This window comes from Peromyscus eremicus, chromosome 20 (genome assembly GCF_949786415.1).
Source record: "Peromyscus eremicus chromosome 20, PerEre_H2_v1, whole genome shotgun sequence".
In the NCBI taxonomy this organism is placed as follows: domain Eukaryota; kingdom Metazoa; phylum Chordata; class Mammalia; order Rodentia; family Cricetidae; genus Peromyscus; species Peromyscus eremicus.
Window position 1 is genome coordinate 4963762 of NC_081436.1, and position 21561 is coordinate 4985322.

At 48.5% G+C, this 21561-nt stretch overlaps 1 protein-coding gene across 1 annotated transcript; it reads left to right on the forward strand.

Annotated features, from left to right (window-relative positions):
- The first annotated feature begins 394 nt into the window (after positions 1 to 394).
- Positions 395 to 21329, forward strand: Ddx23 (DEAD-box helicase 23). Its single transcript, XM_059247591.1, has 17 exons — positions 395 to 560; positions 7562 to 7767; positions 8896 to 9006; positions 13417 to 13510; positions 13758 to 13823; positions 14229 to 14367; positions 14698 to 14831; positions 15035 to 15147; positions 15339 to 15482; positions 15574 to 15799; positions 16098 to 16243; positions 16766 to 16943; positions 17534 to 17776; positions 18943 to 19094; positions 19276 to 19384; positions 19985 to 20159; positions 20508 to 21329. The coding sequence occupies exons 2-17, from the start codon at positions 7562 to 7564 to the stop codon at positions 20729 to 20731; spliced, it is 2460 nt and encodes an 819-aa protein (XP_059103574.1). The 5' UTR covers positions 395 to 560; the 3' UTR covers positions 20732 to 21329.
- Positions 21330 to 21561: the final 232 nt, after the last annotated feature.

Genomic DNA, 21561 nt, shown 5'->3' on the forward strand with positions numbered 1-21561 from the left:
CCTATGATAGGAGTAGTTCTACTGTGAAAACTGTACTACTTCGTTGTGGAATATTAGGTTACTCCAGTTAACTAATCTTTAGTTCATACAGCTGTAAAAGGGAGGCAATAATCTCTCTCATGACTTTTATAAAGACATTTTTTCAAAAACAGTAAACTTTTTGTTGCCGTAAAAATCCCCTCGCTGTAAGCCGCTAGCTATGACTGCGATCATTAAATGCAGTGTCTATGAGAAGAATGAGAAGATTCTAGAGAGCCTGAGCCACGGGAGAACCTAGCAGGTGGAAAGACACCACTTGGGAAAATTCTTTCTCCCACAGAAACCGAACCTTCGGCGAACCACATTACCCAGGAGACCTTGCGGCCCGGCCGGCCCTCGCGCCGTGCATTCCGGGATTGGTAGTTTGGGGAGCCTACTCGTCAGCTCACGCCGTGCTGGCCCAGGAACTCGCCTTCCCAGCTACCCGCGCGGCCAAAGTGCTCCTCCGCGATCAGGAAACGCGAAAGATGGCGACTGCTCGGCGACGTTGAGGCCGCGTTAGGCGGTTCAGGCGCGGGGTGGTGAGTCTCGGGCGGTGAAGGCGGCTCCCACGAATTTGGAGAGTGGGCGAGAGCGGGGAGATAGTCGTGGCCTCCGCTTCTGGGACCGGACGGGGAAGAATGCCTCAGGGAAGGGGCACGAGCCAGGGCAGCTCTGGCGGGCAGGAGCGAAGGGGCGCGGGCCTCCGGAGCAGTGTTGGCTGCCTGGGGCACAGGCCACCTCCAGGACGGAGTTAGGAGCCCAGGCTTTGGCCCATGGACATTTCATTTGCTGTACCTCAGTCTGACTTCATTCTTGTTGCCTTACTTCGGCCAGACTGGAAGTCTGATGTACTTGTAGAAACCAGCCTGTGCTTTCCCGCTTCGGCGTCGCCAGTGTTACTGCTTTTGCCGGAAATTAGTGCCAACCCTCACCCCAAATTACACATCTTCAAATCCTACCCATGCTTAAAAAAGCTCAGGAGCCACTTCTTCCGTGGATCTTTCCGTATCCTCTTTTACAAACGGAAAGAGATCACTCCTTTGAATTCTCGCAATACTTCATCTGAGCGTTCTTCATCTTGGCTGCTTCCTGGGGACAGAATTTCATTTTGTAACTTCCACAGGGCCTAGAACCTAGTCTTGCATTGTAGTAGCTCTTTAAATGAAAATAATTTGCCTTTGCCCTACAACAGAACTGGGAAGCACAGCCAGGGTCTTCTATAATCATTATTGCCTATATTCACATTTTTGGTTTTGCAGACAGGGTCTCTTGCAGTTCAAGCTAGCCTTCAACTCAATTTGCAGCTTAGCCTGCCCTGTCTTTGAACTCTCAGTCCTGTCTTCACCTTCCTAGTGCTAAGATTACAGTCGTGGATTACTTAGCATTTTCCCGAGTTTTTTTTAATATATGTGTGTGTATTACATATATTATATATGTTATTGCAGTTAGATATCAATAAAGAGAGAGAGAAGAAAAACAATATTTTCAGACTGATGATGGTGGTGCACGCCTTTAATCCCAGTATTCAGTAGGCAGAGGCAGGTAGATCTCCGAGTTCCAGGCCAGCCTAGTCTATAGAGGGAGTTCCAGGACACGGACACACACACACACACACACACACACACACACACACACACACATTTCCTTCTAAGTCACCACAGTAATTCTTTTATAATGTAATTTTTGTTTGTGACATATCCTGCTTAAAGCTCTTCTAATGTTCTCATTGAGGTTAAGTTGAAGTTCAGGTGCCTTTGCCCCAGCCCCTCACAGTTTATTTTGCTCTTATAGTCAGTTGCAGTTCTCTTCCAGACACACTCCACTCAGGTTTGTGTCCGTCCCCTTTCCTGCCGTGGAAGCAGCTGTAGTGAAGGCCACCAGTTGTCCCCACCATCATCCCCACGCCTCCCAAATCTTCAGTGGCTCTTCGGTGACAGCTCTTTCTTTGAAATGTGTTTGGTTTCTGCATTGTGACATTTGACACCTCACCCCCGTCCTGCTTCTGCTTTTTCCTGGTCTTTTCTCTGGTTTCTTGTAGGCACTTTTCAGTGTTGGAGAGCCAGAGCTGGGCTGTGGACCTCCTCTTCTGCTTTTTTATTTACGCTGCTGCCTGCTTAGGTGATATTAAGACATAATGACTTAAATGGCTATCTCTGTATTAGTGACTCATATTTTTGTCTTTACACGTGTCTTTTGAGTTCCAGATTTCTCTTTTCTGTTTGCTTTCTAAAGTCTCTCTTCGGCTGTTTTATTGATATCTCACAAGCTGGCAAAAATAGCACTTTTGTTCTGTTCCTTCCCTAGTCTCCTCTGGCTGCTTCACTAATGGCAACAAAACACATAGATTGCTCAAACTGTATATTAGGAACTGTCTTCCCACGGTCTCACCCCTCCCCAAACCCTGACAGTAACATGTTTGTTTTATCATCAAGCAGAGAATGCAAAAGAAGTTGTTTCTGTAAATTGTGTATGTGTGTGTATGAGTGGTGAATGCATATGTGTAGGGGGGACAGAGAAGGACACTGGGTGTCTGCTCCATGTGTATGAGTGGTGAATGCATATGTGTAGGGGGGACAGAGAAGGACACTGGGTGTCTGCTCCATGTGTATGAGTGGTGAATGCATATGTGTTGAGGACAGAGAAGGACACTGGGTGTCCTGCTCCGTGTGAATGAGTGGTGAATGCATATGTGTTGAGGACAGAGAAGGACACTGGGTGTCTGCTCCATGTGTATGAGTGGTGAATGCATATGTGTTGAGGACAGAGAAGGACACTGGGTGTCCTGCTCCGTGTGAATGAGTGGTGAATGCATATGTGTTGAGGACAGAGAAGGACACTGGGTGTCCTGCTCCATGTGTATGAGTGGTGAATGTATATGTGTTGAGGGGGACAGAGAAGGACACTGGGTGTCTGCTCCATGTGTATGAGTGGTGAATGCATATGTGTTGAGGACAGAGAAGGACACTGGGTGTCCTGCTCCATCATCTCATTCCCTTGAGACAGGGTCTCCCATTGGACCTGGGATGACCTCCTGTCTCCACCTTCCTCGTAGCCATGGGGTTACAGGCATGTTTGACCATGCCTAGCTTTAACATGGGGACTGGGAATTTAAGCATGTACAGCAAACACTTGTACCTGCTGAGCCATCTCTCCAGCCCCAAGAACTGTCTTGACCAATCTTCCCTTTATCAATACGTCTTGTCAGCTCTGTTTACATTTCTAGAACAAGCCAATGTCATCTCCTGCTTAGATATAGTTACCCCTTGTGATTATCTGAGGAGAATTGGTCGTAGGACCCTAGGTGAATACCAAAATCTGCATATATTCATGTATCTTCTATAAAATGTAACAGTATTTGCATATACCCTACATGATCCCCCTGCATATTTGAAAAGATTTTCTAGATTGTAATTATAAATGATAAAAGGCTATGTAAATTGTTGTTTTGCATTGTTTGGGGAATAGGAATTTTAAAAATCCACAAGTTGAGTATATAGAATTTCCTTGAATAATTTTGATTCATGGTTGGTTCAGTCTGTGGGTGCCAATGGGTACACAGGGCTCACTTTATTGTGGTAGCATTCTAAGTCACTTGAGTAATTCTTTTCTAATATAATATTGGGTTTTATACCCTGTTTAAATCCTTCCCTCCGAGCATTTCCATTGGTTTTAAGTTGAAATCCAGTGCTTTTGCCCTGATTTTTAGCAATTTCCTGATTTGACTTCTACTCACTAATCTAATTTTTTTCCTGTTTTTGGTATGTATGGATGCTTTGGGTTCATTTTTATCTGTGTACCACTTGAGTGCCTGGCGCCTGAGGAGGTCGAAACTACAGGTGGTTGTGAGCCACTGTGTGGATGATGGGGACCAAACCCAGGTCCTCTGGTAGAACCAGCCAGTGCTCTTAACCACTGAGTCATCTCTCTAAGCTCCATCTTACCTTGTAAAAAATTATTTGTGTCGCTGGGCGATTGGTGCGCACGCCTTTAATCCCAGCACTTAGGAGGCAGAGGCAGGTGGATCTCTGTGAGTTCGAGGCCAGCCTGGTCTACAGAGTGAGTTCCAGGAAAGTCACAAAGCTACACAGAGAAACCCTGTCTCAAAGAACCAGAAAGAAAAAATTATTTGTGTATTTACTTTATTGTGTGGTGTAGGGGGAGTGCCACATGGAGAGGCCAGAGCATGTGGAAATCATTTCTCTTTCTCTTGTGTGGGTCCCAGGGATCAAACTCAGGTGGTTAGCCTTGGCAGCAGGCATGATTTCCCCTGAGCCATCTTGTGGACCCCACACTGACCTCATCTGGACTTAGCTTCCCTTTGGGTCGGTACCCACTCAGTCGCAGTCTCTTGGAAGTGTCAGACATGCTAAGCTGGTTGCTGCCCCGGTACCTTGGTGCTGTCTATCTGTATGTCTGTTCTTTTTCTCGATCCTTCCATGGCTATTTCTTCCATCATCATTCTCAGTGTAAATGTCAACCTAAAAATTCTTCCCGAGCTCTTATTCTCTTGTTCATGTCTCCCTCTCATATTATCTTCTTTGTTACCAGTTTTGATGTGCATTCTGAGTATTTGAAGTGATGTGCTGCACTGAATTTAGAAGGTATGAAATCGGAGGCTTTGCTTGTTTACCGGCTCATTCCCAAGACCCAGAGCAGCTTCTGGCTCTAGTGGCTGCTCAGTACATACGTGTGCACTTTAAATCCCAGCGTTGGGAGGTAAAAGCAGGCAGATCTCTGGGAATTCGAGGTCATCTGACCTACAGAGTGAATTCCAAGCCAGCCAGGACCACATAGAAAGACCCCATCCTAAAACAAGAACAAAACAACAACAGCAACAACAAAGAAAGAACAAGGTCCAGGATGCTTTCTAGAGAAAAGAACTTTTCTTTTGGATTGTTTCCTCAGGGCTGTAAGTAGGAGAGACATACTGGGAAATGTATGATGTGCTGAATTGGAATATTCTGTCGTTTTTTAGTTAATCATGAGATAAAAATAGGTTGCCTTCACCTTTAGAAAGTGCTATTTGTTCATTTTGGTTTTCTCATCCTTAACATTTTCCCTTCCTAAGCATATGGCAGTTACTGGCATGGGAAGAGGGGATTGTAACAAAATGCTTAGGCCTCTGATATTCCAGCTGAGTCATTTGGGAATGAACTCCTAAGATAATGTGCCCAAGTCAGGGGTGATGATGGAATCGAGGCAGTCTCAGGCTTGTGTGTCTCTTTAGTGCCTAGCTGAATTAGTTTGTATAGTCCAAGAACAGTCGGCAGTGTGGTGTGCTGTGCACTGTACCCCAGGTCGGGGACTGGATGAGATTCCTGCTCAGACCTCTCGGGAGGTGGGTCGACAGGACAGTCACCAGGCTGTGAGGGTCTGAGGAGAGAATGCCAGACAGTGTTTCTGTGACTTCTGGTTGGGACACTTTTGTTGTTTAATGTTTGATATTGAAATAATCCCAGTTTCCTGGGAAGTTGGAATGTGCTTGGAGTTGCTGTACACCCTTCACAGTGTTTTCCCATTGCTTCACTGGAGCTGCTGCTGCTGCTGCTCCTGCTGCGGTGTGTGTAGGTGTTTGTGTGCATAGGTCAGAGGTTGACATCACGTGTCACTTATTTTACTTTATTTTTAAATCTTTGATGCTTCACATTTATTTAATTTCTCGTGTGTGTGTGTGTGTGTGTGTGTGTGTGTGTGTGTGTGTGTATACATGCTCACTTGCCATAGTGCACGTGTGGAGGTCAGAGGACAGCGTAGGAGTCAGTTCTTTCCTTCCACTATGTGGGTTCTGTAGGTTCTGGGCTCAGACTTGGCAGCTAGCACTGGTACCCACAGAACCATCTCACATTATTTTTTGAAACCAAAGTCTCTGATTGAACCTGGAGCTCATCAGCTTGGCCAGGCTGGCTGGCCATTGGCTCCAGAGACCACCTATCTCCTCATAGCACTGGGGTCACAGGTGTATGCCCCGCCCCTGGCTTTCCCGTGTGGCAGTGGGATCCAGGTACTGATCTTTGTGCTTGTACGGTGGGCACCTTACAGACTGAGTCATTTCCCCAGCCCTAGAGCAGTGTGCGCAGCCTGTGGGTTGAGACCCCTTTGGTAAGCCTCTGTCTCCAAAAATATTTACATTAGGGTTCATAACAGTAACAAAATACAGTTACGAAGTAGCAACAAAACAGTTGTATGGTTGGGGGTCACCACAATATGAGGAGCTGTGTTAAAGGGTCACAACAGTAGGAAGGTTGAGAACCACTGCTCTAGAGGTTCATTTCTTTAATGAGTAAACGGATTCTGTTTCTCCTGCAAAAGAATATATATCTATTTATGGTGTGTGGTGTGTGGTGTGTGGCGTATAAGATAGGTGCAGGGAAGGAGAAAGAAAGGGAGTATACACACCATAGAGTATGTGTGGAGGTCAGAGGACAAATTGCCCAGGGTTGGTTCTCTTTCCACCATGTGGGTCCCAGGGATCAAACTCAAGTCATCAGGCTTACCCCCTCCCCTCCCAGCCATCGTGCTAGCCCAAGAAAATGTATGCTGATCATGGTGGGCTAGTTATCTACTAGATACCTAGAAGGAGAAATAGGTAGTGTTGGGCTGGAGAGATGATGCTGGCTCAGTGGATGATGGCACTGACTCCTCTTCCAGAGGACCCGGTTCAATTCCCAGTACCCACATAGCAGCTCACAACTGTCTGTAATTCTAGTTCCAAGGGAACTGGCAAAACACCAATGCACATGGAACTTTAAAAAAGAAAGAAAGAAATAGGTAGTGTTTACTAGCACTTCTTTTTCACACACACACCCCAGAGTAGCCCAGGCTGTCCTAGAACTCACTACTTAGCCCAGGCTGGTCTTGAATTTGTGGTTATTCTCCTGCACCAGCTTTCCAAGTGCTGGGAATGTAAGCTAATACATTTGGCTTCTAACACATCTTTTTAACAATAATTCTTTGTAGTTTAATTACAAAAACAGGGTATACCATTGTGTATATTTAGAAGTGAGTGTACACCCAGGTGTGTGGTGGCCTCTAATGCTGGCACTTTGGAAGCTAAGGCAGGGAGATCACCATGGGTTAAAGGCCAGCCTGTGCTGTGTAAGACCCTGTCTCAACAAGCAAATAAGGGAATATATAAAAAGGAATCACAGAAAGACAATAGAGTGTAGTGAATAAGAATGGGCTTTTAAAATTTTATTTATTTATTGTTTGTTTGTTTGTTTTTTGAGACAAGGTTTCTCTGTGTAGCCCTGACTATCCTGGAACTCATTCTGTAGACCAGGCTGACCTCGAACTCGAGAGATCTGCCTGCCTCTGCCTCCTGAGTGCTGGGATTAAAGGCATGCACCATCCTCCCTGGCATAAGAATGGACTTTTTAAGCCAGACTACTAGGTCTTTGCTATCTAGAATTTGTGTTACCTCAAGCAATTAGTATATATACCTGTCCCTCAGTTTTCTCATCTATGAAGTAGGTATGCTAATACATTGCTCTTTTGATATTTACTGAGCTGTGCATAGTAAGTACTTGTCTTTCACACACAGATGGCAGGAGAGCTGGCTGACAAAAAGGACCGAGACACATCACCCAAGGAGGAAAGGAAGCGATCACGAACTCCTGACAGAGAGCGAGACAGAGACCGGGACCGGAAGTCCTCCCCATCTAAAGACAGGAAGCGGCATCGGTCACGGGAGAGGCGGCGAGGAGGTAGCCGTTCGCGCTCTCGGTCCCGTTCCAAGTCTACAGAGAGGTAAAGTGACTTTGTGTGTCTGTCACACAAGGATGGGGGGACATTGATGCCGCCAGCGTTAAGCCGCCGCTGCTTGTCATGTGCTAGCCTACCCTGTCCCAGGTGGACCTGCAAGCACTTTACGCTTTCTCTTTGCTGTTTCCTTTGGTTTTCTGACGTGTTGTATCGCTGTGTAGTCCAGGTGGACCAGGACTTATGGTATCCCTCTGCCCCAGCCTCCTGAATGCTGTGGTTATAGGTGTTTCCATGACATCCCGCTCAGTGACCAGTTCCGGCTCCAGGTCTCCTGAGTGTAACAGAACTTACTAAGTGTAACTCTCTCTATGTATATAGAAAAAGGGGATTTATTAGAATGGCTTACAGATTGTGGTCTAGCTAATCCAGCAATGGCTGGCTTGACCAGAAAGTCCAAGATCCAATAGTTGTTCAGTCCATGTGGGTGGATGTCTCAGCTGATCTTCAGTATGCACTGGAGTTCTGAAGAAGTCGGCTCTAATGTCAGTGAAGGAGTGGACTTGCTAGCGAGGTGAGGGCAAGCAGACAAAGAGCAAGGCTTCCTTCTTGCTTGTCCTTACACAGGCTTCCAGCAGAAGGTGTGGCCCAGGTTAGAGGTGTGTCTTCCCACCTCCCAAGATCTGGATTAGAAGTCGATCTTCCTACTTCAAACTAAGCAAAACCCCCTCATAGGTGTGCCCTCCATCTTTGGGTTTTAGTTCCAGATGTAGTCAAGTTGACACTCAAGTGTAGCCATCACAGAGACCTTGTCTAAGGCTGAAAGCTATGGAGGAAGACATCAGCTGTCCTGCATGCACGTGCCCGGTGCACATCCACCTGCACTACTGTGCATTCACCATGCACATACACACCATGCACACACAAAAACACACAGACACACAAATAAAATGGAGTGTGGTAGAAGACATTGGATGTCAACTCTAGCCTCCACACATGCATACAAGGGTATGTGTATCTACACACCAATACACACCACACACAGAGATCTTGCTAGAGTTTCCTCACTGTTTCCCAGAGAAATAGATTTTCCAGTGTGTTAAACTTTCTTAGGTCCTCAGTGAAGGAAGAAGTTCTAGAACTAGCAAGTGATTTCTTGAATTTTCTATCTTCCAGAGAACGACGACACAAAGAACGAGAGCGAGATAAAGAGCGGGATCGGAACAAGAAGGAGCGGGACCGAGACAAGGATGGACACAGGCGGGACAAGGACCGCAAAAGATCCAGGTAACGGGGAGGGAGGGTCTGCGGCGACGCTTCCGGCTTTTCTGTCTGTGCTCGGCTTCACGGGGAAAGGAGATTTCCTTAGCAGATTCTGTTGGTCGTTTCTGCAGAATGAACTTCCTGAGAAAGCTGGTGTCTTTTTCCACTTACTTGTTTATTTAATCAGTGTTGTCTTACATGGCCCTGGGTGGCCTGCAGCTGGCACATAGACCAGGTTGCCTTGAACTTACTGTCTAGTCACGGATGGCCTTAACCTCTTGCTCCTCCTGCTCTGCCTCGAAAGCGTGGGATTGCAGGTGTGAGCCACTGTGCTGGCTCAGCATATATCTTCCCTAGAAAGTAAAACAGCTCTCCTTTAAGCAGCCTGTGACCTGTGGAAATGATTAACCGCTGTCTGACCCAGAAAAGCCTACAAAATGAAGTCAGCCAGTTCACATCTTCACGTTTGCTTTAGGAACACCTGTGTAATTGCCCGTGCTGTCAAGGGTGTGCATATCTAGAAAGCCACTGGTACCTGAAGGATGTCACTTTAAAGTGTACCGTACCAGCAGTATGATGGTAGAGTCCGTAGATGTGCCCAAGCCGAACAGTGGGGCTGGACACAGCATTGGTACCCTAGAACAGTGGGGCTGACACAGCATTGGTACCCTAGAACAGTGGGGCTGACACAGCATTGGTCCCTGAAACGGTGGGGCTGACACAGCATTGGTCCCTGAAATGGTGGGGCTGACACAGCATTGGTCCCTGAAACGGTGGGGCTGACACAGCATTGGTCCCTGAAACGGTGGGGCTGACACAGCATTGGTACCCCTAAAACAGTGGGGCTGACACAGCATTGGTCCCTAGAACAGTGCTGAACTTTTGCAGCCCATGCTTAAAAGTGCAGAACTGTGCTGAACCTAAGGGTTTAGACTGTGGTTTGTAGTCACTGAACAGCCAGGTGCATAGAGCGAGCGCCTGAGATGTGCTGGTCACTTGGAGAGCTCATGTGAGCTTCCCTCCACGGTAAGATGACTCTCATGGAAGAGAAACAAACTGGTTCCTAAGCCAGAAGCTAAACAAAAGGAAAAGATAGCCCAGAAGCAAAGACTTACAGCACAGGGATCGTTTAGCATAAAGTAAACACAAATAGAAGTAAGAAAGTAGAGTCAGGGTAGGGAGGGTCAGTGGTAAGAGCACAAGGCCCTGAGTTCAGATCCCAGAACCCCAAATGAAAGTCAGTGCTTCCAGGCAGTGGTGGTGCATGGAGAGGCAGAGGCGAGCCTGGTCTACAGAGCAAGTTCCAGGACAGCCAGGGCTACACAGAGAAATCCTGTCTTAAAAACAAAAAAGAAAAGAGAGAAAGAAAATAAAGAGGACATGACATGATGTTCTTGCTGTAAAACTGAAAGGTGGAAGTTGGGGTTCTTCTTCCTGTGGCCTCTGCACACACGCAACCCCCCCCCCCCCGCCCCCATAAAGCACTGAAAGTAAAAGGATTAAGGTTACATTTTGAGGTTCAGATTATTCTTGGAATTTATAAATTAATTTGAAAAGCTTACCAGTTAATCAAACATTCCTCTAGCTCCATTATATCATTCAATTGTTTATCTAGGCTACACAAATAAATTTAATAGAATATCTTTTAAAAGTTTTAATTCAGGCTGGAGAGATGCCTCTGTGGTTAAGAGTACTCAGTACTCCTGCAGAAGACCCAGGTTCAAATCCCAGCACCCAAATCAGGTGGTTAACAACTGCCCGTAGCCTCAGCTCCTTCAGACACAGCGTCTCTGGCCTCTGAGCACCTGTACTCCCCTGCACACCCCACAGACGCATACACATAATGAAAATAGAAATATATTCTTTTCAAGGCCAGCCTGGACTGCAGAGCGAGTTCCAGAACAGGCTGCAAAGCTACACAGAGAAACCCTGTCTCAGGGAAAAAAAAAAAGAAAAGAAAAGAAATATATTCTTAATTAAAACATTTTAGATTTATTTTTATTATGTGTGTATGTATGAGTGTGTGTGTGTGTGTGTGTGTGTGTGTGTGTACACGTGTGTGTACGTGTGTGTACGTGTACCACTGTATGCCTGGTGCCCTCTGAAGTCAAAGGAGGGCATCAGATCCTTGGGACTGGAGTTGCGGATGGTTGTGAGCCACCATGTGGGTGCTGGGAAATTTCCTGAGGATTGGCAAGATGGTTGAGCGGATTAAAGCACTCGCTGACCGACAAGTCTGGTGACCTGAATTTGATCTCCGGGACCCACAGAGTGAAAGGAGAGAACTGACTTCCACCAGTTGTCCTCTGACCTTGGACAAATGTGCAGGTGCGCACACGCGCACACACGCGCACATGCACATGCACACACACACACAAGCATGCACAGTGTAGCAATAAACAATTTAATTTAAAAAAAAAAAGAAGGGCCAGGTGTGGTAGCACACACTTTTAATCCCATCACTCAGGATGCAAAGGCAGGTGGATCTCTGTGAGTTCGAGTCAGCCTGGTTTACAGAATGAGTTCCAGGCTAGCCAGGGCTACACAGAGAAAGCCTGTGTCAAAAAAAAAAAAAAAAAAAAAAGAATTGAGGCCTAGAGAGATGTTCAGCCATTAAGTGCACTGGCTGTTCTTCCAAAGGTCCTGAGTTAAATCCCCAGCAACCACATGGTGACTCACAACCATCTATAATGAGATCTGATGCCCTCTTCTGGCCTACAGGCATACATGCGGGCAGAACACTGTCTACATAATAAATAAATACATCTTTAAAAAAAAAGTTTGCTGGGCGGTGATGGCGCATGCTTTTAATCCCAGCACTTTTAATCCCAGCACTCAGGAGGCAGAGCCAGGTGGATCTCTGTGAGTTTGAGGCCATCCTGGTTTACAGAGTGAGATCCAGGACAGGTACCAAAGCTACACGAGAAACTCTGTCTTGAAAAAAAAAAAAAGAAAAGAAAAGAAAAAGAAAAAAGAATTGAGAGTGGGATAGGGTCCCAGGGAGTAATGCATCACTTCCCTGCAAAGCTCTTAGCAGGCTTGTGGTGTGTAGGTTAAAAGTCAAGGGAGAGGACAAATGCCTATAGAAGCTGTAGGGTGCTTTTCTTCTCTCATAACTTAACATACGGCAGATGTGAAGACACCTGAGCTGGGGATACTGCTCAGGGGTAAGATGAGTCAGGGTGTAAATAACAGTATCTCCTCGGCCGTGGAGGCCAGCCATGTGTGCTCATCTCACTCTTATAGTTCAGGATTGGTTTGTTTGTTTTTTTTCTATGTGCAACTACTGTTTGAGATTTTTTTTTCCCCCCCAAGACAGGGTTTCTCCATGTAGCCCTGGCTGTCCTGGAACTCACACTGTAGACAAGGCTGTCCTCGAACTCAGAGATCCACGTGCCTTTGCCTCCTAAATGCTGGGATTAAAGACTTGCACCACCACTGCCCTGCCAGGTTTTTTGTTTGTTATTTTTTTATACAGGGTCCCACTTAGTAGCCAGGATGGTCTCCAACTTGTCTCAGCCCTCCTGCCTGTCATCCTGAGTGCTGGAATAAAGGGATGAGCCATTACACCCACCTGCCTTTCTTGCCGTTTAGATTTTTTTTCTTAAGTTAAAAAAAAAAATGTATATTTTGGGATTGTACTATAATTACATCATTTCCCCCTTCTTTCCTCTCTAAACCGTCCCATATACCTTCCTTGCTCTCTTTCAAATCCTGACCTCACTTTTCATTTTCTTGTAATTGTTGTTACATATGTGTATGTGTGTGTATTCCAAAATACATTAGTACAATCTGCTCAGTCCATATCCTGTTACTTGTGTGTATGTTTTCAGGGCTGGCCACTTGGTCTTGGATAAACATTGGTGTGCTCTTTCCTGGAGAGCACTATTTCTTTTGATCTTTGCATTGCTGAATTGCCTGTAGTTCTTTGTGTCGGGTTGAGGCCAGGCTTTCCCCCGTCCATGTCAATATGTCTGTTGCTGTCGTCCTTGATCTGCTCACATTACGCAGTCATGTTGTGAGACTTCATGGGTGTGACTTAATTTCTAGGACAAAGCCCTCCTGTGTAGCACTGGCTGTCTTGAAACTGTGTAGACCAGGCTGGCCTCAAACTCCCAGAGATCCAGCTGCCTCTGCCTCTGAGCGCTGAGATTAAAGGTGTGCGCCACCGTGCCCTGACTTCTTTAGAACTTTTGATGACAGTAGTGAAGGTCCACTTCCCTGAAGGGATTAGTCAGGAGATTCAGGTAGAGTGGGGACAAGATAGGGCACAATTAGGTTTCAGAGCAGGCAAGAGCTTTAGGACATGATGGATGACCACGGGCCAGTCTTGAGTAATAGGAAAACGTCTATGCTCTTGGGGGCTCAGCCTGAATCTCACCCACGGGCTAGGGTAGGAGAGCGATGGACCCTTCTCCTTCTCTTTCCTTAAAGCTTGTCTCCTGGTCGGGGAAAAGATTTCAAATCTCGGAAGGACAGAGACTCCAAGAAGGGTGATGAGGATGAGCACGGTGACAAGAAACCCAAGGTAAAGAAGACTCGTGAGTCTGTCTTCCTCAGCTCAAGGGAGAGAATCTTTTGTTTGGTTTTCGAGATAGGGTTTCTCTGTAGCCCAGGCTGTCCTAGAACTCACTCTGTAGACCAGGCTGGCCTTAAACTCATGGAGATAGATCCTCCTGCTTCTGCCTCCTGAGTGCTGGGTGAAGGTGTGTGCCGTCACCCCCTGGCTAAGGGAGAGAATCTTTATGAACCAAGGTCTTATGTTTTATGTTCAGATCCAGCCCCTGTCCCTGGAGGAACTTCTGGCCAAGAAGAAGGCTGAGGAGGAGGCTGAGGCTAAGGTAAATTTGGGGTCTGTAATAGTATATCCTGGCTGCCGCAGGCTGGGCATCTCCAACATGAGCCTTCTAGAAGTTAGAAGTCTCAGCGGCAGTGGCAGGAGTGATTTCTGCTGAGGCCCCTGTTCCTAGCTGTAGGTGTCTTTTCTGTCCTGACACAGTCCTCGTTGTTTTCTCACTGCCGTGCTGAACAGCTGCTGTTGTGGCCACGGCACCCTGCTCTGTCTGCAGCCCCTCTCTACTTTTTATTATAATGGGGAAAGCTTTAGCCCATAGCAGAGTCCCCGGCCTCTCCGCACTTTGATCCGCATGTGCACTGTCTAGGCAAGTGTCTGGGGTCTCCAGCAGTGCTGTCTGTGGTTGTCCCCGCCCCGGGCTCTTTGGTAATTCTTCCTGTCTGTCTTGAAGCCCAAGTTCCTCTCCAAAGCCGAGCGGGAGGCAGAGGCTCTGAAGCGGCGGCAGCAGGAGGTGGAAGAGCGTCAGAAGATGCTGGAAGAAGAGAGGAAGAAAAGGAAACAGTTCCAGGATTTGGGCAGGAAGATGCTAGGTTTGTTTTCTATCCTGTGCAGAAAGGGTAGGCTGAAATTATGGAGAGCTAGAGGCCTAGACTGGAGCTGTAGCTCAGTGGTGACTACTTGAGGACCTGGGCTTGATCCTCAACCATTGCAGAAGAGAAAAGGGAGAGTGGAGGATAGGAACTTGTTGTTCCAGCATTTGGAAAGAGAAAATGGTAAAAGTTTATGGGACTCTCTCTCTGCTGGCTCCCCTGTCCTCACGTATCCAGTCATTTTCCTCATTTGTACCTGTTGACTGGACTCCCCTTTCCGGGACTGCTTCCTCCCCAGCACTTGGTAGTTTTTCCTTTTTTAACCTGCAGAAGATCCTCAGGAGCGAGAGCGTCGGGAACGGCGAGAGAGGATGGAGCGGGAGACCAATGGGAACGAGGATGAGGAGGGGCGGCAGAAGATCCGGGAAGAGAAGGATAAGAGCAAGGAACTGCACGCTATTAAGGTGCGACCCCGGCCCCGGCCCCCAAAACCGGCGTTAGGTATCTGCACGCTATTAAGGTGCGGCCCCGGCCCCCAAAACCGGTGTTAGGTATCTGCACGCTATTAAGGTGTGGCCCTGGCCCCCCAAAACCGGCGTTAGGTATCTGCCGCTCTGGTCTCGGGTCAGTCTCGGCACTGACGGCTTCGCTTCCTCTCCCTGAGCAGGAGCGTTACCTGGGTGGCATCAAAAAACGGCGCCGAACAAGGCATCTCAACGACAGAAAGTTTGTCTTTGAGTGGGACGCGTCTGAAGACACCTCCATTGACTACAACCCCCTGTGAGTAGCTTTGTGCCCACAAGCTGGGTCGCGGGCACTGGGTGGTCCTGGAAAGAGTTGTTGACAGGAAAAGGAAGGTGGGCTGTGGGGGGAGATGGGGAGAAAGATGCTGGCTGGAGTGGAGGACTGGTGTGTGTTGGCAGTCTGCCCTTGCCTCCTACAGCTCCTTTTCTACCCCGTCTCCGTCACAGGTACAAAGAACGGCACCAGGTGCAGTTGTTGGGGCGAGGCTTCATTGCAGGCATCGACCTGAAGCAGCAGAAACGGGAACAGTCACGTTTCTATGGAGACCTAATGGAAAAGAGGCGAACCCTGGAGGAGAAGGAGCAGGAGGAGTGAGGAATTGCTGTGGGGTGGCTGGGCGGAGCCCAGACTCTCCAGAAAGGATTGTACTGATTTCTTCATCTTCATCACGTCTCGCTTCAGGGCAAGACTCCGCAAACTTCGTAAGAAGGAAGCCAAGCAACGCTGGGATGACCGCCATTGGTCCCAGAAGAAGTTAGATGAGATGACAGACCGGGACTGGCGGATCTTCCGGGAAGACTACAGCATCACCACCAAAGGTGGCAAGATCCCCAACCCCATCCGGTCCTGGAAAGACTCGTCTCTGCCCCCACATATCCTGGAAGTCATTGATAAGTGTGGCTACAAGGTAAAGGGGCAGATCGGCCCGAGAGACGTGCTGCTTCCTCGGTTACATTCTAGGACTGTGTATGCAGTTGGGGCTGGAGACCTCTGTTCCCTCACTATTTAGTGTCTTCTCTCCGTGGGCACCACCCTACCACGCAGACACTTGCTGGTGGATGGGTGGGCCTTTAGGGATTGCGTTTCTCCAGGTGTCCCCTTTCCTGTGTGGCTCAGGGACATGGAAGTAGCGTACGTGCCCACTGTGTTAGCACTATTCCAGGTCGTGTGACCCTCCTCCGTTGCTTTGGTTGTGGTCACTGCAGGAGCCGACACCTATCCAGCGCCAGGCCATCCCCATTGGGCTGCAGAACCGAGACATCATTGGTGTGGCTGAGACTGGCAGTGGCAAGACGGCAGCCTTCCTTATCCCGCTGCTGGTCTGGATCACCACCCTTCCCAAGATTGACAGGTGGGGCGGCCGGGGCCCGCTGGGCGGATTTGGTGGGTAGGAAAGATGAGGCAAACGAGCCAGTGCGGGTGAGAGAGGCCTGCGTTCCCTTTGTCACAGGATGGTCTTAACTGACTGTCCTGCCCTCTCCCTCCCCTGGCACTGACGTTACAGGTGTGACCCACCACCCCCAGGCTTGTGAAGTTCTGGGAGTAAACCTAGAACCTCAGACACGTTAGGTGAGGGCTCTCCCTCCGATGCCTTCAGCGTGCCTCCCCTCCCCAAACTGCTACCTTTAAGTTTTAAGTTTTTGTAATCAGAAGCTCTTTATTCTGGGTGGATACTAGGAAATAATTAGATCTCATCACAGAGCAAGGGTCACTCCCTGGAGAACTTGGTTATTTTGTAGTCTGATTTTTACATGGAGTCACCACCAACCTGCCCATTCCCATAGCTGCCCTTAAGAGTGACTTTGTCTTGCTCCTGCTCGTGGTTGGATGAGACCAAGGCTTACGAAACTGTGGGATATCCCATTTACCACAGGATCGAAGAGTCAGACCAAGGCCCTTATGCCATCATTCTGGCCCCCACCCGTGAGTTGGCTCAGCAGATTGAGGAAGAAACCATCAAATTTGGAAAGCCACTAGGTATCCGCACTGTGGCTGTCATCGGTGGCATCTCCAGAGAAGACCAAGGCTTCAGGCTACGCATGGGTTGTGAGGTTTGTTTTTCAATGAGCATCAGTTAATTATAGTAATATATACTAAGTAATGCTAATAATTAATGGGCATCACAACAGCCTTATGAGAGTAGGTAGTGATATAGAGTGTACACTCTTTCATAGATGAGGATGAGGTTAATAACTTGTCTGCAGCCACACATGGCTGTCAGTAGGCCATATGGAGAGGGAACAGTTCCTAGCCAAACCCTGTCTTCTTACTACTCTGAACTATAGATGAAGAGACTTGTTAAGGAGTCTGCTAAGAGAGTGATTCTCGTGTAGACTTCCAGTGCAATCCCTCCATGTAGCCCCTTCCACGATGCCAGCTGCTTCTCCATCTGAGGAAGCACCTCTTGATTATGCCCCCTCTCTAGCCTCTGGCTGGTACTCAGAAACCCATTCCTTCCTGATGGAAACGGATGATTTCATGTCAGATATCAGGAACCTTAAGTACCAAATCTGACTGGAGGTTGGGGTCCAGGTTCCTTATCATTGAAGGCCTGTTGCTGAGTGGGTGGATAGTTCACAGCAGAGGAAAAAGGAAGAAAGTTGCCTGCTAAGGCCATGTATGATTACACCGTATCTCCCAGATTGTGATCGCCACCCCAGGACGTCTCATTGATGTGCTGGAGAACCGCTACCTGGTGCTGAGCCGCTGTACCTATGTGGTTCTCGATGAGGCAGACAGGATGATTGACATGGGCTTTGAGCCAGACGTGCAGAAGATCCTGGAACACATGCCTGTCAGCAACCAGAAGCCGGACACAGATGAGGCTGAGGACCCGGAGAAGATGTTGGCCAACTTTGAGTCAGGAAAACATAAATACCGCCAAGTAAGGAAACTTTCTTGGGAGAAGTGGGGCCACTTCCCAGGTTTGTTTTCAGACCCTCCTTGTCTAGGGTGAGCCCAGTGCACATGCTTCCGGCATGCTAACAGTCCTCTGACGGTCCAAGGGGTGCAGCTGTTTAGCTTAGCCTGGAAAGCTGATTCTGGAGAATCATGCTACTTAGAAAAGAGGAAGAAAGTGCCAGGCATGGTGGCTCACACTTAAAATCCCAGCATTTAGGAGGCAGAGGCAGAAAGTTGGCTCGAGGTTGAGGCCAGCTTGTCTTACATGTGAGTTCCAGGACAGCCAGATCTACATATCAAGATCCTGTCTTAAAAAAGCTAAGCTGGGGGCTGGAGAGATGGCTCAGAGGTTAAGAACACTGGCTGTTCTTCCAGAGGTCCTGAGTTCAATTCCCAGCAACCACATGGTGGCTCACAACCATCTGTAATGAGATCTGGTGCCCTCTTCTGGCCTATAGTCATATGTGCAGGCAGAATACTGTGTACATAACAAATAAATCTTTAAAAAAAAAAAAAAAAAAAAAAAAAAAAAGCTAAGCTGGTCCTGAGAGATGGCTCAATGGTTAAGAGTACTGACTGCTCGTCTAGAGGTCCTGAGTTCAATTCCCAGCAACCACATGGTGGCTCACAACCACCTGTAATGAGATCTGGTGCCCTCTTCTAGCCTGCAGGGACACATGCGGGCAGAATACTGTATACATAATAAATAAATAAATCTTAATAAAATAAAAAAATATATTAAAAAAAAAAGAAAAGCTAAGCAGCTGGGTAGTAATGGCCCACACCTTTAATCCCAGTACTCAGGAGGCAAAGACAGGTGGATCTGTGAGTTCAAGGCCCAGCCTAGTCTACAGAGCGAGTTCCAGGACAGCCAGGACTGTTACACAGAGAAACCCTGTCTTAAAAAAAAAAAGGAAACAAAAGCTAAGCAAAAGTAAGGAGTCATGATGCTGCCTGGATCCCAGGTGGTAGCAAATGCTTCCCGTCCTTCCTGCCGTAGATGAGAAGGTAGATCACTGTTTCCCCGGGTGACAAGTACAGATTAGAGCAGGACTCATTGAATGGTTTAGCCTGAGATGAGCTGCTGTGGTGACAGAAGGGTATGTAGTTCCCTCTGCCTGGGCCAGGGCTGAACCTCCTGTTTTATAGACAGTCATGTTCACGGCTACTATGCCCCCAGCGGTGGAGCGTCTAGCCAGGAGCTATCTTCGGCGACCTGCTGTGGTGTACATTGGCTCTGCAGGCAAGCCCCATGAGCGAGTGGAACAGAAGGTCTTCCTCATGTCAGAATCAGAAAAGAGGTATGGGGCAGCTGAGCTGGGAACCCTGGGTGGAAAGAGGGCTTTTGTTTCAGCTTCTGTCTTTGTGGGGTGGCTGCTTTGCTGTTGAAGCTTCTGTCTGTTGAGGACCCTGGAGTCTGTTCATTGCTGGGCTGAGCATTTCCCTGTGTCTGGGGACTGTGTATCTCATTTCTTTCCCCAGGAAAAAGCTGCTGGCAATTTTGGAACAAGGTTTTGATCCACCTATCATCATTTTTGTCAACCAGAAGAAGGGTTGTGACGTGCTGGCCAAGTCTCTCGAGAAGATGGGGGTACGTCTGGCAGGCTGAGCAAAGGCTAACCTTGTGTTGCTGCTCTCTGAAGCTAGGGATGGAGTGGGGGAGTGTCAGTTCTCACTCACGGTTTAATCTCCGCAGCACCTAAGTTTGAGGAAGGAAGTGGTCAGTTACTAGGAATCCCTTCTATTCCAGCAACAGCAGCCAGAGCCCCTGGGCTCTCCGTCTTGGGGGTGGGGCCAGGGAGACACATCCTGGCAGTGTCTCTGGGACTGTGGTCTGTACTGTCTGAGATGGTGTGGTGAGGGGAGGTGGTGCTGGGGACCACCCCGCTTTCGGTGTTCTTACCGTCCTAGTCCTGTTTCCATGCCGATTCCCTTGCCCTGGTTCTCCTTCAGAACCTGTCACCTGCCTGCTCTTCAGCTCACCAGATCACGGCCTTTGACCACCCTATCTGCCCCTCTGCAGCACTCCTTGGTTTCTTTCAGTCTTTGCTCTAGCTCACATGGTCTTCCTCACCTCACCTGAGCTCCTTCTCTTGCTTCCCGGGCTCTCCTGCCTTCTGCTCCCGTCCTCCTGCTCCCTCTTTCCTTCTGTGTCACGAGCTCACTGCTGTCCCCACTGCTCTCCCAACAGTACAATGCCTGCACACTGCACGGTGGGAAAGGCCAGGAGCAGCGGGAGTTTGCACTGTCCAACCTCAAGGCTGGAGCCAAGGACATTTTGGTGGCTACAGATGTGGCTGGTCGTGGTATTGATATCCAAGATGTGTCTATGGTTGTCAACTATGATATGGCCAAAAATATTGAAGGTGAGTGCCTGCGAAGGTGGCTTCATCTCAGGGTAAGGAAAGACTACTTAATCCTCCTTCCCAGAGTCAGGGTGCAGTGAAAAACTGTTGTAGTCTGGGACGATGCTGTCCCAGTGTCTAGGATGGCACTTCCTGGCGTGTGAAGAGTGGAGCTAGGAGACCCTTAGTGTTGCCGTGTGATGTGTCAGCAGTGGGACTGGGAGACAGGCAGAGTGGCAAATGCTGTGGGTTCACCAGGTGTGGACAGCAGGAGGTGGGTTGCTTGCCCATGGAAGTGGGTGGGGTGGAGTGGATACCACTCACCAGGATCTTTGACTTGGTCTGGAGTGACATCCTTCTGCTCCCCAGATTACATTCACCGGATTGGCCGCACGGGAAGAGCGGGCAAGAGTGGCGTCGCCATCACCTTCCTCACCAAAGAGGACTCAGCTGTGTTCTATGAACTGAAGCAAGCTATCCTCGAGAGCCCAGTGTCGTCTTGCCCTCCAGAGCTAGCAAACCACCCAGACGCCCAGCACAAGCCAGGCACCATCCTCACCAAGAAGCGCAGGGAAGAGACCATCTTTGCTTGACGCACTTGATGGGATTCAAAGACACACTCTGAAGCGGGTGCCTGTTCTATTCAACCCTCACTCCCCTTTCCAGGCTCTCCTTCTTGGGTTTAGGAAACAGTCCGATTCCCTGGACCGGGAGCCTGTGAGTGGGCTCCATAGGGACAGGAAGATGTTGTAGGAGGCAGGAGGAGCCGATTACGTCAGGTTTGGCCCAGCTCGGCCCCTGCAGCATCGCCGCTGTCCTGGTCACAGGGCGGCTGCCTAGCACTGTCCCCCAGCCTGAACAAACACCTGGCCACCTGGAGGGGACTTCCTTCGGCACGTGTGACTGCACTGCAGTACCATGTTGCCCTAACTGACCGGGGATCTGGCATCGTGAGGCTTGTGGACCTTGGACTCTCTGTCACTCTGACAACAGGTTGAGAGCCTTTAGAGCTGTGTACAGCCACAGCGTGCTGTGCACTCTAGGCGTCCCTCCCCCCAGGGAATCTTTTTTTAGATGTGGGGACAGGGTGAGCTGACTGTGTCCATCTTTAAGTCACTGAGTGAAATTTCTGTTTTCTATTCGCTGAGAAGATAAGTTTGTATGTTCTGAGAATAAATACATGAATATTAAGGTTGTGTCTGGTTCTAGCTAAACTCCCCTCTCTGGGAACCACAGAAGTCAGCAAGAACAGCATTGGCTGAACATGGCTTAGCTGCGAAAATGAAAGACAGCCACGCTGGAAGAAAGGCCTAGTTTCTCACCTAGATTTGTCTGGGTGACACCTGAGGGCAGATGGGAAAGCACGGCAGCAGGATCGGTGTCTTTTCCCTCCTGTTTTCTGTAACTTGGGCTTTGTCCAGGC

What these genes read in the sequence shown, in the direction of transcription:
- Ddx23 (XM_059247591.1), top strand. Translation starts at nt 7,562, where the DNA reads ATGGCAGGAGAGCTGGCTGACAAAAAGGACCGAGACACATCACCCAAG. An exon ending in AGGAGGAGGCTGAGGCTAAG is followed by an intron (nt 13,824 to 14,228) that starts GTAAATTTGGGG and finishes TCTGTCTTGAAG; the next exon opens with CCCAAGTTCCTCTCCAAAGC. An exon ending in GAAAACATAAATACCGCCAA is followed by an intron (nt 17,777 to 18,942) that starts GTAAGGAAACTT and finishes CCTGTTTTATAG; the next exon opens with ACAGTCATGTTCACGGCTAC.